This window comes from Cheilinus undulatus, linkage group 9, assembly GCF_018320785.1.
Source record: "Cheilinus undulatus linkage group 9, ASM1832078v1, whole genome shotgun sequence".
Classification (NCBI taxonomy): Eukaryota; Metazoa; Chordata; class Actinopteri; order Labriformes; family Labridae; genus Cheilinus; species Cheilinus undulatus.
Genome location: NC_054873.1, coordinates 39,056,603 through 39,068,940, shown reverse-complemented (window position 1 = coordinate 39,068,940; position 12,338 = coordinate 39,056,603). Strand labels below are relative to the sequence as shown.

The following is a 12,338-nucleotide window of genomic DNA, read 5'->3' as shown; positions in this document are numbered from 1 at the left end:
CTGTCTGATGCCTTCTACAGGACCGCGTCCCATGTGTGTGACAAGGTGTAGGCTCCCTTGTCACAATTTATGCTCCTCGGACCTCGTTTGCAGATCTCAATGGCCTCTCTGATCCAGCGGTGGTATCTGTTGCTTTCGGCACTGATGACCCTGGCGTTTTTCCAGTCCATGATTGGTTTTTGTCTCTTGCAGTGGTCGGATATGGCTGATTTCAAGTTTTCCTGCTCTGCTTGTTCTTTTATTGCTCTTGTTTGTCTGTTTGCAGTTTCTTTTTTGCATTCTTTTTGATGTTCTTTTTTCCGTGTCTTCCTGTTTCCCCTATGCATGTTTTTATAGTGGAAACAGGAAGACCTTTGGAATACGGAAAAAAAACATCCATCTGGAAAACCTTCAATATACAGCGTTTGGGAAAGGGCAGAGGATTTGAAAAAAACTTGAAGGATGATTGGATGAACATTCTGTCTGTCACATCTTTATGGGCCAATCAGAGCAACAAAACGTGACGCAGTTGCGACCGAGGTGCGCGTGTGCAGCTACCGAGAAATAACGCCAACCATGGCGACTGTAAGACATGTCAGTACGCGACTTGTCGTTTTTGAAAAGAAAACAACTCAGTGCTGTTCTTTGTTATTCTTTTAATGAAGAAATGTCGTCAAGTTCTGATAAAACTGGCACTTTAGCAGCATCCACGCTAATATCTTCCACCAAAATGGCACCAGCCTCTTGTTGCTGCTTGCTTACGTCACGACTCTGCTGCGCCTGAAAGTACTGCCCCTCGTCGCTGATTGGTCCTGTCACCTGACTGGGCCCAAACAGTTCAGACGGAAGCTTTGCAAGTTGGATTCACCAGTGAGAAACACAGAATCAGGCGTATCCAACTGCTTTGCAAGGTTATAAAGTTCATACTTTCCACATGAAGTGATTGCAATGCAAAATGTGGCTTTGTTTTTTATGCTGTCATGTGACAAAAGTAGCACATGATGAAATCACACTGGGGTGACCATGGACCCCTAAGAGCTAAGTTGCATACACGTGGTTAAATGCAGGAGTGGCTGAGCCCCGCCTTTATGAGTGAGCGTATCTGACACAGACACAGAGACTGTCAGCAAAGCTAATGGACAGTTCTGAAGACAGCTAGCCATGTCCATTAGAGATGTTTTGTATCTGAAGATGTAGATCCCATGATCATAGGAATGGGAATTGATAAGATTTCATTGAGGTCGATGCCATTGTCGATTCTTCTTATCCATTCAGTTCTTTATCACTTCCCTTATCAATTCCTTCCTGGAAATTTCTTTCTGGAAAAAGTAGACTAAATAGGTTTTCACTGTTAACAATTCAAATTTTATTGAATCTCTTTCTCTTTGAACACTAAACCAGATATATGCCAACTTCAGTGAAAGTAAATGACAAGCACACTTCAATTACTGACTATAATGAACAGTTTTGATAACTAAAAATGTTAAACATCAGGTGTTTGGGAGGAGAACATGCTAAGTTATACAAAAATTCTCTTTTGTTTTGGAAATGTCTCATTTAAAAAAACTGCTGTAGTCTACCAAAGAAAACCTTGGTTGACTGAAAATACACCCACACAGTGACCAAATGATTGGTTGTGCAGGTTAAATTTAAATTAATTAATTAATTAATTAAAATCAACGTAATCCATAACAGGCTCTTCATTGCACCCTCTGGTAGTCTGGATGACCTTAAAAATCAACATAACAAGCTTTATGAGGCACTATTGATTATTTTGATCCTCATTTCGTTGTACTAAAACGACAGCTGACTCAGGGATGACCAGCGCGCACCTACCTTTAATCATATCATTTCCCTGATCACGGCACGATAACTTTTTGGCATCATAGCCTACAAAATATCCTCAGACAATTGTTTGTATTAACTTACAATGATAACTATTAACAAGATAATTTGTTCCAGCTGGTGCTGTCATTTATGAGCATTTATCAGACTGCAGTGTTTATTTACTGAGCTGAAGAGAGAAAAGTCAGCTGGTCGTGACTTAATGACAAAGAGACATTGTGTTTTCTCTCTTTCCTGTAACCGACACTAACGCTGACTTGAACATTTAATCTGATGATAAACAGGCAATATTATACCCTATATTTACTGAGTTAAACAGGTCACGGGAGTTGGTGCTGTGACGGAGGACAGAACAGAGACACTCAGCAGTGCCACTACATTAGCCTACAAAAAGCCTGCATCTTCGTGTTGAGTTTAGATCTGTTGTTTCCAGGTTATTTACAGCCTAACCGCTGTTAAACAATCAAAATAGAACATGTTCTGCGTCACTTTGTGTGCCTCTCTGCCTGTATTGCCCAGCATGCTCCTCTCTCTCTGCGTCTTTTAGTCAGACGCTCACTCTGCTATGTCGCTCTAGCGCACACGCACGTGACCAACTGACAAACAGGAATCTTGGTTGGATGAGGGCATACCGACCAATCCTCCAACCAGTCGAATAAAAGGTGTCAGCCCTAAAAAATGTATTGAAATCTTGTGCAAAATTAACAGTTCTTGTGCAAAAAGATGCATACCTTGCATGAAATCACTGTTCAACAGACACTGTACGTCACTCTGTGTCATTGACCACTTTAGGGTTTGTTTGTTTAATTTTTTACTGCCCACAGTGCTTACTTCCTTGACTTTTCTGTTCTTGTTTACTTCACTGACTGCTTCTCATGAGACTGTGCCTTTCAAGTCATGTGGAAATAAGGCATTGATAAGAAAATCTTTAAGATTAAGCGTAAATGATGTCAACGGATTGAAAAAATTGGAGCCGGCTCTCAACTGGAAACTGTTCTCGATTCCCATCCCTACATGATCACGCACTGCTGTAGTTTCCAGATTTTGTAACTGGTAAATTTGTCACCCTGAGGGAACTGAAGTCTTCAGCTCAGTAATCTAGTACCATGTCCAGTGTATTACAGCCTGCAGACAAATTCAGTTCATATCCATCAAAACAATCTGGTGATCAAGAAAATGAACATAGGTCTATACTCCTGAAATTCCCATAATCTTGCTGTTAATTCCAACTCAAGCTTGTTGATGTATGCACATAGTGCAGCAGTGCTGATGGCATGATGTATGTACAGCTCCTTCATTTTTTGTGTATGATTTATTTTGTTTTTCAAAATAGTACTTTCACTACATATAACAGCAATGGCCATACAGTACAAAAAGCCATATAGATTTCAGGATTAGTAACACAATACAGAATTTTGTAAGATGGTGTAGACATTGGCAGAGATGATAAAGATGCTAAGGGTGTGATATATTTTCAACCACACAAACAAACAAATGCAAAAAGAAAAGAAAAAGGGAGATAAGAGACTTTATGTTGGAGTGATCTGACATGCCAAATGTTGGTAAATTTGGGGTATTTGATTTTTTTATTTCATTAAGGACATGAGAGGAGGGGCGAGGCATGAGAGAAGGGGCGGAGGCTTTGGCAGAACATCAGAAACACAAGCCTTGCTAGCAAAATGACAAAAGCTATATGACAAAGCAGGAGGGCAGTGCGTGGTCAGTGGATGAAACACCAAATAGGCCAGCCAGGGATGAGAGACGGATGTTAGTTGATGTGATGGCACAGAGTCAATCAAAAACAGACTTTAAATATACACTGCTCAAACAATAAAAGGATACTTAAATAATACAGCCCAGATCTCAATGAATGCAATATTCTAGTTGAAAATCTTTATTCATTACATAGTGGAATGCGTTGGGAACAAACTAACATAAGAATGATCACATAATCATTAACCCTTGGGGGACTGGATTCAGAATCATACTAAAAATAAAAGTGAAAAACTCAGATCACAGGCTGATCCAACTTCTGTGAAATTCCTCAAACAACACAAAATGAGGCTCAGTAGTGTGTATGGTCTCCATGTAACTGTGTGCACTCCCTACAACGTCTGGGCATGGTCTTGATGAGACAACAGATAGTCTCCTGAGGGATGTCTTCAATGACCTGGATCAGGGCATCAGTCAACTCCTGGACAGTCTTTGGTGCGATGTGGTGGTTGATGGAATAAGACATGGCCAGTCCATTGCATCAATGCCTTCATCATGCAGGAACTGCTGACACACTCCAGTCACATGAGGCTGAGCATTGTCATGCATCAGAAGGAACCCAGGGTCCACTGCACCAGCATATGGTCTGACAATGGGTCTGAGGACCTCATCCCGATACCTAATGGCAGTCAGGGTACCTCTGGCTAGCGCATGGAGGTCTGTACAGCCCTCCAAGGATATGCCTTCCCAGATCATCACTGACCCACCGTTAAACTGGTCATGCTGGAAGATGTTTTAGGCAACAGAATGTTCTCCACGGTGTCTGCAGACTCTCTCATGTCCGTCACATGTGCTCAGTGTGAACCTGCTCCCATCTGTGAAGAGCACAGGGCCCCAATGGCTAATCTGCCAATTCTTGTGTTCTCTGGCAAATGCCAATCAGGCTGCACGGTGCCAAGCTGTGAGCACAGGCCCCATTTGTGGACGTTGGGCCCTCATACCACCCTCATGGAGTCTTTCTCTGACCGTTTGAGCAGAAACATGCACATTAGTGGCCTGCTGGACATCATTTTGTAAGGCTTTGGCAGTTCTCCCCCTGCTCCTCCTTGCACGAAGGAGCAGATAGCAGTCCTGCTGCTGGGATTTTGCCCTCCTCCGGCCCCTTCCACGTCTCCTGGTATCTCCTCCACGCTCTTGACAGTGTGCTGGGAGACACAGCAAACCTTAACACTGCATGTATGGATGTGCCATCCTGGATGAGCTGCACTACCTGAGCAACTTCTGTGGGTTGCAGATACTGCCTCATGCTATCACTAGTGAAGAGGACACTGGAAAAATGCAAAAGTAACCAAAACTCAGCCAGAAAGGATGAGGAGAGGGAAATGGTCTGTGGCCACCATCTGCAAAACCATTCCTTTATAGGGGTTGTCTTGCTAATTGCATCTCCTTTCCACCTGTCGTCTGTCCCATTTGCACAACAGGTGAAACTGATTCACAGTCAGTGTTGCTTCCTAACTAGACAGGTTGATATCCTACAAGTGTGATTGACTTGGATTTACATTGTGATGATAATGTGTTCCCTTTTCTTTGTTTTTTTTTTTTGTTTGTTTGGTTTTTTTTTGAGCAGTTTAGAAATAGTGATCCAAAACATGTAGGCAAGATTAGCTGATCCTCTGTGGCATTTATCACACTGAGGATTAGGAATGGAGATTGTAAATTTAATCAATATAAATACCCTTATCAATACTCCTTATCAATCCAATTGATACTTTCTGCTTTTCATCAAAAACTGAATTTTTGGTTTCTGTGACATTTGAACACAGCATGACATCATGTGACTGAATCACTGGGTTTACCTGAGAACATCAAATACAACCCTCTGTCGGCTTGTAAAGCTCCCTATTTAAGTTCAATTATGCTGATCATACCACAGATTGTTACACTGGGTTAATATTTTTAACTAATGAGTCTTGCTACAAAGTTTGGGTTCACTTTTCAGTGCTGATCTCAGCGGATGAGGAAGAAAATTGTAGTAACTTAAACCAGTGGTATGATTGTATGCTGCTTCCAGTGCAGCCAGAGTCTTTTTTTTCTTTAGGCCAACAGTCAAATGTACCCCATTTTGGTTTAATTTGATGCACAATGTGCTTTTAACTTATGTTCCCCTTGCAAGAACTGATGTATATTTTCACATCAGGGATATCATAAAATGATGTGACGTCACAGAGCCTGTCTGACTTGATAGCAGTATTGATAAACTAAAGCGCCATTGATTTAGGGATTATTGAAAATTACAGAACCTGGTCTTTATGGACCCAGACTTTCATCTCCATCCCTATTTAGGATTAGTGCCATGATGAATGAACCATTTATCTCTGTAAGACTCCATGATAGACACAAATAGAGGAACTCTGAATGTACGGTATTTCAGAACTGACTGGCAGATCTTAGTGTTTGAAGCTGTATTGCAATCCTCAGACCAATGCAAATTATCTGAAGCTGAAGGTTGGCATGCAAAAAGAGTATTGCATAGCTCTGAAATGGTACTTTTGGGGCAAGTGTTTCTCCCAGAGCTTTGATAAAATGCATCTCTCACCTTAACTAACATCAGACATGTGCACACAGTGACCAAATATAACTTGAGTTCTTCTGCCCTATAATGTATCTGTTTTTTCTAAGTATTTTTCTGTTAGTGTATAGCCTAGTTAAAGAGCAAATATAAATTTGTGTTAATACAAATGTCAGACCTGGACACTTGAATGCTGTGCAGTCTTCTCCCTCCCCTCTCCTTCTGCTAGGGCACACATCCATGCGTGCGCACGCATGCTGTTGTCCATTATGAAAATGCATATGGCAATGTTTCTTGTTCCTCAGAGTTTTCTTGACATCCTAAATAGACCTGCATACTTGTTTCTGTTTACTTCAGTAAACACACCTGAGTTGGAGCTAATGGGAATAAATTTAAGACTTACATGTGTGAAGTGTGTAGAAAAAGGACTCAAATGAATGCTAGTATTGTGCTTTCCTGTGTGGTGAGGCTTTTGCCCAGGTAAACATTTAGATGAACGTGCATTATTTTTGACATACTTACAAAGTCACTGAAGTTCCTCTATGGCTGAACTGCATTCTAATATCACTAAGCTCTTTAGTGAAAACCAAAAACAACTACAATCTTTTAAATGCTACTGGACTTTGAACCCCTATTCTGCTGGATTTGGAGACTGGACACGTTTAATTTTTATGTTTGTATAACTATCATGTGAAAGCTTGTGAAAGTTTTTTAAAAGAAAATTGTTTAATAATATACAAGTCTATGAGTTATCCTGGGACACAATTACTCTTTCACTCAATTAACATAGTAAAGATTATATCTATTTTTACAAGGGATTGGGCCAGTCTGGGATTTTTGTTGAATGGGGTTCTAAGGAGTTCTAAGATTTCCTTTTGTGGTTCTAAGGCAAATATAAACCCATATTAAGGAAAGGAAACATGCATGACCTCACTCATGTTCGGATATCATTTATTTTTTAGAGAAAAGTATGATTTCTGGGAATGCATTTTATTTAATTTAGTGGATAAATTGTCAGTTGGGTCTGTGTCAAATCGTCGTAGAATCATATTCCTCTGTCACACAGCCCTGAATGGATGAGACGTTAAGATAGAGCCCTGCGTTGGACTGCTAATACCCTACCTGCCCATTCCTCCTGAATTTCTGACCATTAACACCTGCTCCTGCAGTGTGTGTCATCCCCTCCCACTTGCACCCGCAACACTTGCACCCAGTCCTTCCAAAAGTCTTAACTGTCCTCGTAGGCTAAAGCACAGAATGACAGATGCTGCAATTAATTGAAGAAATTATAATATTGGGTTAACTTGAGCACTACCCCTGACAAATGAGGTTTTTCACTGTTCTAATCAAAGTTTCCTAACTGAATGAAGCATAAAAAAAACACATCATCAACAGCCATAACATTCATAACATGTATAAAACTAAGGATATTGCAGCTGACAGCCCAGACTAATTCAACCCCAGCCTGTTTCCCAATTGGCTATTCTTCCATACTATGTCACAGTTCTGCTTGTGTCTGCTTGGCTGTCCTTGGTGTTCACCACACTAGGGGTGACCCGGAATAGTTGGCGATTCGATCCAGAGGAGTCTGATTTGACTATGAACCTCATAGTCGAATGTTGTTATGTAACCAAGATCGTACCATTCTGACTACATGGGGCTGCTAAGCCTGAGTTTCTGTTAACTGGCATTTGCTGGTCATTGGCCAGTAAAAAGGGCAGAAGTCTGGCAGATAAAAATATATCTGGTCAAAATGTCCGGCAGAAAACATGCAAATGACCAGATACTGAATACTTGCATATTATATTTTGTGTAACCTAGAAGATACGTTGTGAGAATGAGTTAATAAACTAAAAGTTGCCTAATCTTACTACATCTACTGTCCTGTGGTGCTGGGGTTGTTTTATCTCCTCAGACGGCAAGCACATGGCTAATTATGTATGCACGATAACGTCAGAGCAAATCTATCTCTCTGCGGTAGCTCAGTATCGCTGGGGACTATACAGGGAAAGTGGGAAAGTTTGACCAGAGCTTTCTCATAGAGCAGAATTTTAATCTAAGTGAGGTTTTCCTGGTTAACCAAAGGCTTAATATCATCAGCGGTATGGAGGGGTTTTGTGTCATCGCTGCGAGTAATGGAGAGGCTGAAACGAAGGGAATTGTATAGCTGAGCGTCGTAAACACCGATGCAGCAGCAGAGAGGGAGCCTACGCCAAGCAGAGTTGTAATGGACTTCGATAAACTACCTATGACCAATCCTCAGATAAAGTTGGATTGTAGTCAACACAGAATCACATTGTGCAGAACAGCATGGACCACTTGGAGCTTAAAACAAAGACTCTGTCTCTCTTCAGAGAGGTTACAGTTATATCATTATGAGGACTGATATTAGCAACTGACAGTAAGACTCATTTTTCATTTGAAATGTAGAGTTCTAACGCGGTGTCCAGTTAAGAGAGCACTTTTGTTATGTGTTTGGATGCTTCATTGTTGTCGTTGGAGGATGGTATTTGGCTGTTGTAAGCTGCAAAGTTATGATAGCGGCCAATGTGCTAACAGGCTAACGATGCTGATGTGAAGCTAACTGTTGTTTATGAGTTTAACGTGGGCATATATTGTGTAACTGACTGCGTGTGTAAGGAAAAGCACGCAGCTTTCATTTTGATACTTTAAACCATTTACACAAAAAAATAAGAGTGAGATTTATGCGTTTCACTGCTGTTAATACAGCAAAATAATGTTAAAGCAAATGTCCGGTAGTTGTTCTAAATGGCTGGAATTCTCGAGGACTGCTGGTCATTTTGACCAGGGACAAAAAAGTCTAGCGGAAACGCTGTTCGACTATTAGTCGACTAAAGGCAAAATCTGATGAATCAGATTCGACTATGAAAATTCATGGTCAAAAGCACCTCTACACCACGCACAACAGGATTTCTGGTCATAACTATTGAACATGTTATATATTTACGACCTCGGGTTGGAGTGCCTCTGATCAGGTCTGTTTCCAAACCGACTCCAATTTTCAAAACCTTGATTGCATGCGTGTGTGTGGTGGCAGAGGTGGTGGGGGCTCTCCCAACTCTCCCAAATGTTTGAGAAATGTGCTTCAAAGTTCTCTTACTATCATGTATTGTTTGAGGAACTACCTCAAAAACAGATTTAAAATCCTCATATGTCGTTTTTTGGTTTCCTTGTTCTCCTATCAACAAAATGCCTAAGAAGATCCATCTTGATATCTCCTCTCTGTAGGTAAATATTCTGCTACCAGTGAGCTTTGTGCTGGCCTGCCTTTTCCTAATCATTGTCTCCATCTGGAAGACCCCAGTGGAATGTGCCATTGGCTTTGGTATCATCGCCACAGGAATCCCATTCTACGTAGTTGGTGTGTGGTGGAAGAACAAACCAAAGTGGCTGCTTCATGGAATCTGTGAGTGAAATACATGCATCCTCTCATGTTTAGGTTTCTAAAACTAAAAATATACTTGTATGTAATCATCTCTTCTCTGTGTGTTTTGCAGTCTCGACTACAGCCATGTGCCAGAAAGTCATGGAGGTCGTGCCTCAGGAGTCATAAAAGCCAGTGCCCTTAACTGCTGCCAGTGGCCTATTTGGTTGCACCCAATAGCTGTGGGGTTCTGAAAACACAGCTGATGAGGGTTGACCTCTTTCCCCTCACTCTCAGCCATCTCATCTACCCCTTATTTCACACACAAAACACACACCCACACACAATCACACACACACCCTGTCTGCTGGGTGCTGATAAGGACCTGATGAAACATGCAGATGTTTGGGACTGAAGTGTTTTACTAGTTGTCAAATATTTTCTTTTGAGTTTTTTGTGGTGACGACATATTTGGGGTTGTCATTCCAGTTTGATTTTTTTGTCACTAACTTTCTTTGGTAGGCTGTTATGTGTTTAGTTTTTAGTTTCATTTTATTTAAATTCATTGTTTTTATGATCTTTAAGTCTTATTGAGAACATGGTAAGGCAAGCTGGCCTTTATAACCCTGACCTGGTCATTGTAACCCTGTTCACATTAAGTTAGTTGTGCCTTATCTGAAAAGGAAAGGTCAGCTGTTGGTGTTGATGGGGTCTGAGGCCACCCTCAGCTTTGACACTGTTCTGCTAACAGCTTTAAGGAGCTCTCCCAAGCCTTAAAACATGAAACAATTTTTAAAATTCTGCTAGCATGCACAGTAATTGTGGAGTATTTTATTTTTATAGTACTGTTTGAAGTTGTGGCCAAAAATGACTAAAACATGTAGTCCTGCAGTCATTACAGTTCTTAAGCACTTAAGGTAAAAGGCCTTGTGTGGTCCATTTAAGTGCTTGTTGATTGACTGTTTTGCACGTCTGTCTTTTATTGACCGTTACCATCTAGTTCATGTCAGCCAGTTTTAATGTTAAATGGAGATCTTGGAGAGTTCCCATTGTCATTTTTGCTGTATTCAGACTGTTGATAATACTGTTTTGTTTAATTGCTATTTTTTCAAGCTAACTGAAAACCTTTGAGAAAGGACAGATTGAAGTAAACGTTCAATTTCGTTTTGGTTTTCCCTTTCCTTTCCTTTCCTTTCCATTTATTTGTTGTGTTACAGAACAACCAGTTGGTGATTATGAGAATACTGGGTTTAGTCTACTGAACTCACCTCACAGGATTTCTGGGTATTTTAGTTTTATTTCTATTAAAGTTGGATTGTTCTATTTGCCATCATGTCAGGGCTGGGTATACTGGTGTTAGAAATTGGATTTTGACTGAAACTCAAAAGTGGGTGAAAATGTCATAATTTGGTATAGTCCTGTTGACTATTCTTGGGTCAAAGATGCCAGTTTCACTGGTGATCAATTTCCCAGCATACTGAGCCAGGCTAGTTAAGTTATATATAGTCAATCACACTGATAGAGTTAAAAGACAGCATTAATAAAGCCATGCAACTGTGCTACAGTGTCAGGCAAGAACAGAGTAACAGAAAGACACTTGATGGCCCTTCCGTAGAGTAGGTACCCGATCATGTGTTGATTTATATGTTTAACTATTTGAGTGAGTGTGTGTGTGTTTTAAAATGAACATAAAAGTCCTGTATTTTGGGATGATTTGGGTTAAAAGAGAATATCACAAGTTGACAACCATTTTTCAGGCTATACAGGAAATGAGGAAGAATATTTTTCTTCTTTGGTATTTTGCATTTTACATTTATGAGATGAGAGAGTGTGTATTTTCTGATCAGTTTGAACTGCTAGTTTTAATTATTTCATCCTCATTTTTTGTGTTTACCTGCACGTACAGACTGATTGTAACATAAAGTAAGTGATGTATCATTAACAGAAAGAATGACAACTCACGTAGTAATGGACCAAAAGCATGTTATCCTGGCAGTGTTGTTTCCACAGGGGATGAAGGAGGAGTAATTTGTGTATTATATGACTAGAGCCTTTGCTAACACTCTAACACTCCCGCCATCACTCAAAGCTGATGGGGAACTAACCTAAATAGGACTGTAGAAGTTTATTTATTTATTTTTAGGAAACTTTGTTGTTTATTAGTCCCTCAAATTTGTTGACAGGGCATTTTGTGGAAAGTGCTTTACAAATAAATCTTGAGTTTTTCCAATCATGTTCTGTTGTCTTTGGTTTTGGTCCATAACTTTTGGAACCAACTCCCCTTTCAAGGGGAGTTTCAAAATGTTGCTTCTCAAATGAGTGTAAACTGGTTGTCAACACTAATACCCATGTCAATTAACTTTATCACTGGACATCTATAGCCTTATTTCTGTTCTGGTAAAAGGTAGAATGTTTATGAGTTCAGTGACAAGGTTCTGATTATAAATTTTAATTAAGACTATTGTAAAATCTTTTTTCCTTCAATTTTTAACTGGTGTGGTGGGAGAAAATTTATACGTGTTGACTACATCCATCCTGGTTTGTCAGACACATCTGACCTTGTTCATATCTTATTTAGTCTAGTGCTACTTGAAATGAGCTGTTGACCATGAGGCAAAACTAGGTACTCTGAGTTCTTTCTCCCTCTCTTCTTATTCCCTCTTCCTCTTTGCGCTTTGTAAAATTGCTTGTTCACATTATGAAAAGTTGAAAAACTTTGAAAAATATATTTCAAACAGGTACAGTGTATTACACTGCTAAATAGTGGGGCTTTTTTCCTATTTGAACTTTTGTTACTGTCACATATAGAAAGCAGAAGTGGCAGAAACTGGTAACATTTTTTTAATT

The 12,338-nt window shown here is 40.1% G+C and overlaps 1 protein-coding gene across 1 annotated transcript in view; it reads left to right on the top strand.

Annotated features, from left to right (window-relative positions):
- Positions 1–11,721, top strand: part of slc7a5 (solute carrier family 7 member 5) — a 33,890-nt gene extending 22,169 nt beyond the window's left edge. Inside the window, exons 9-10 of the mRNA XM_041796368.1 lie at positions 9,356–9,533; positions 9,625–11,721. Coding sequence (XP_041652302.1) covers positions 9,356–9,533; positions 9,625–9,680 — 234 coding nt within the window. The 3' untranslated portion in view covers positions 9,681–11,721. The remainder of the gene's footprint in view (positions 1–9,355; positions 9,534–9,624) is intronic.
- Positions 11,722–12,338: the final 617 nt, after the last annotated feature.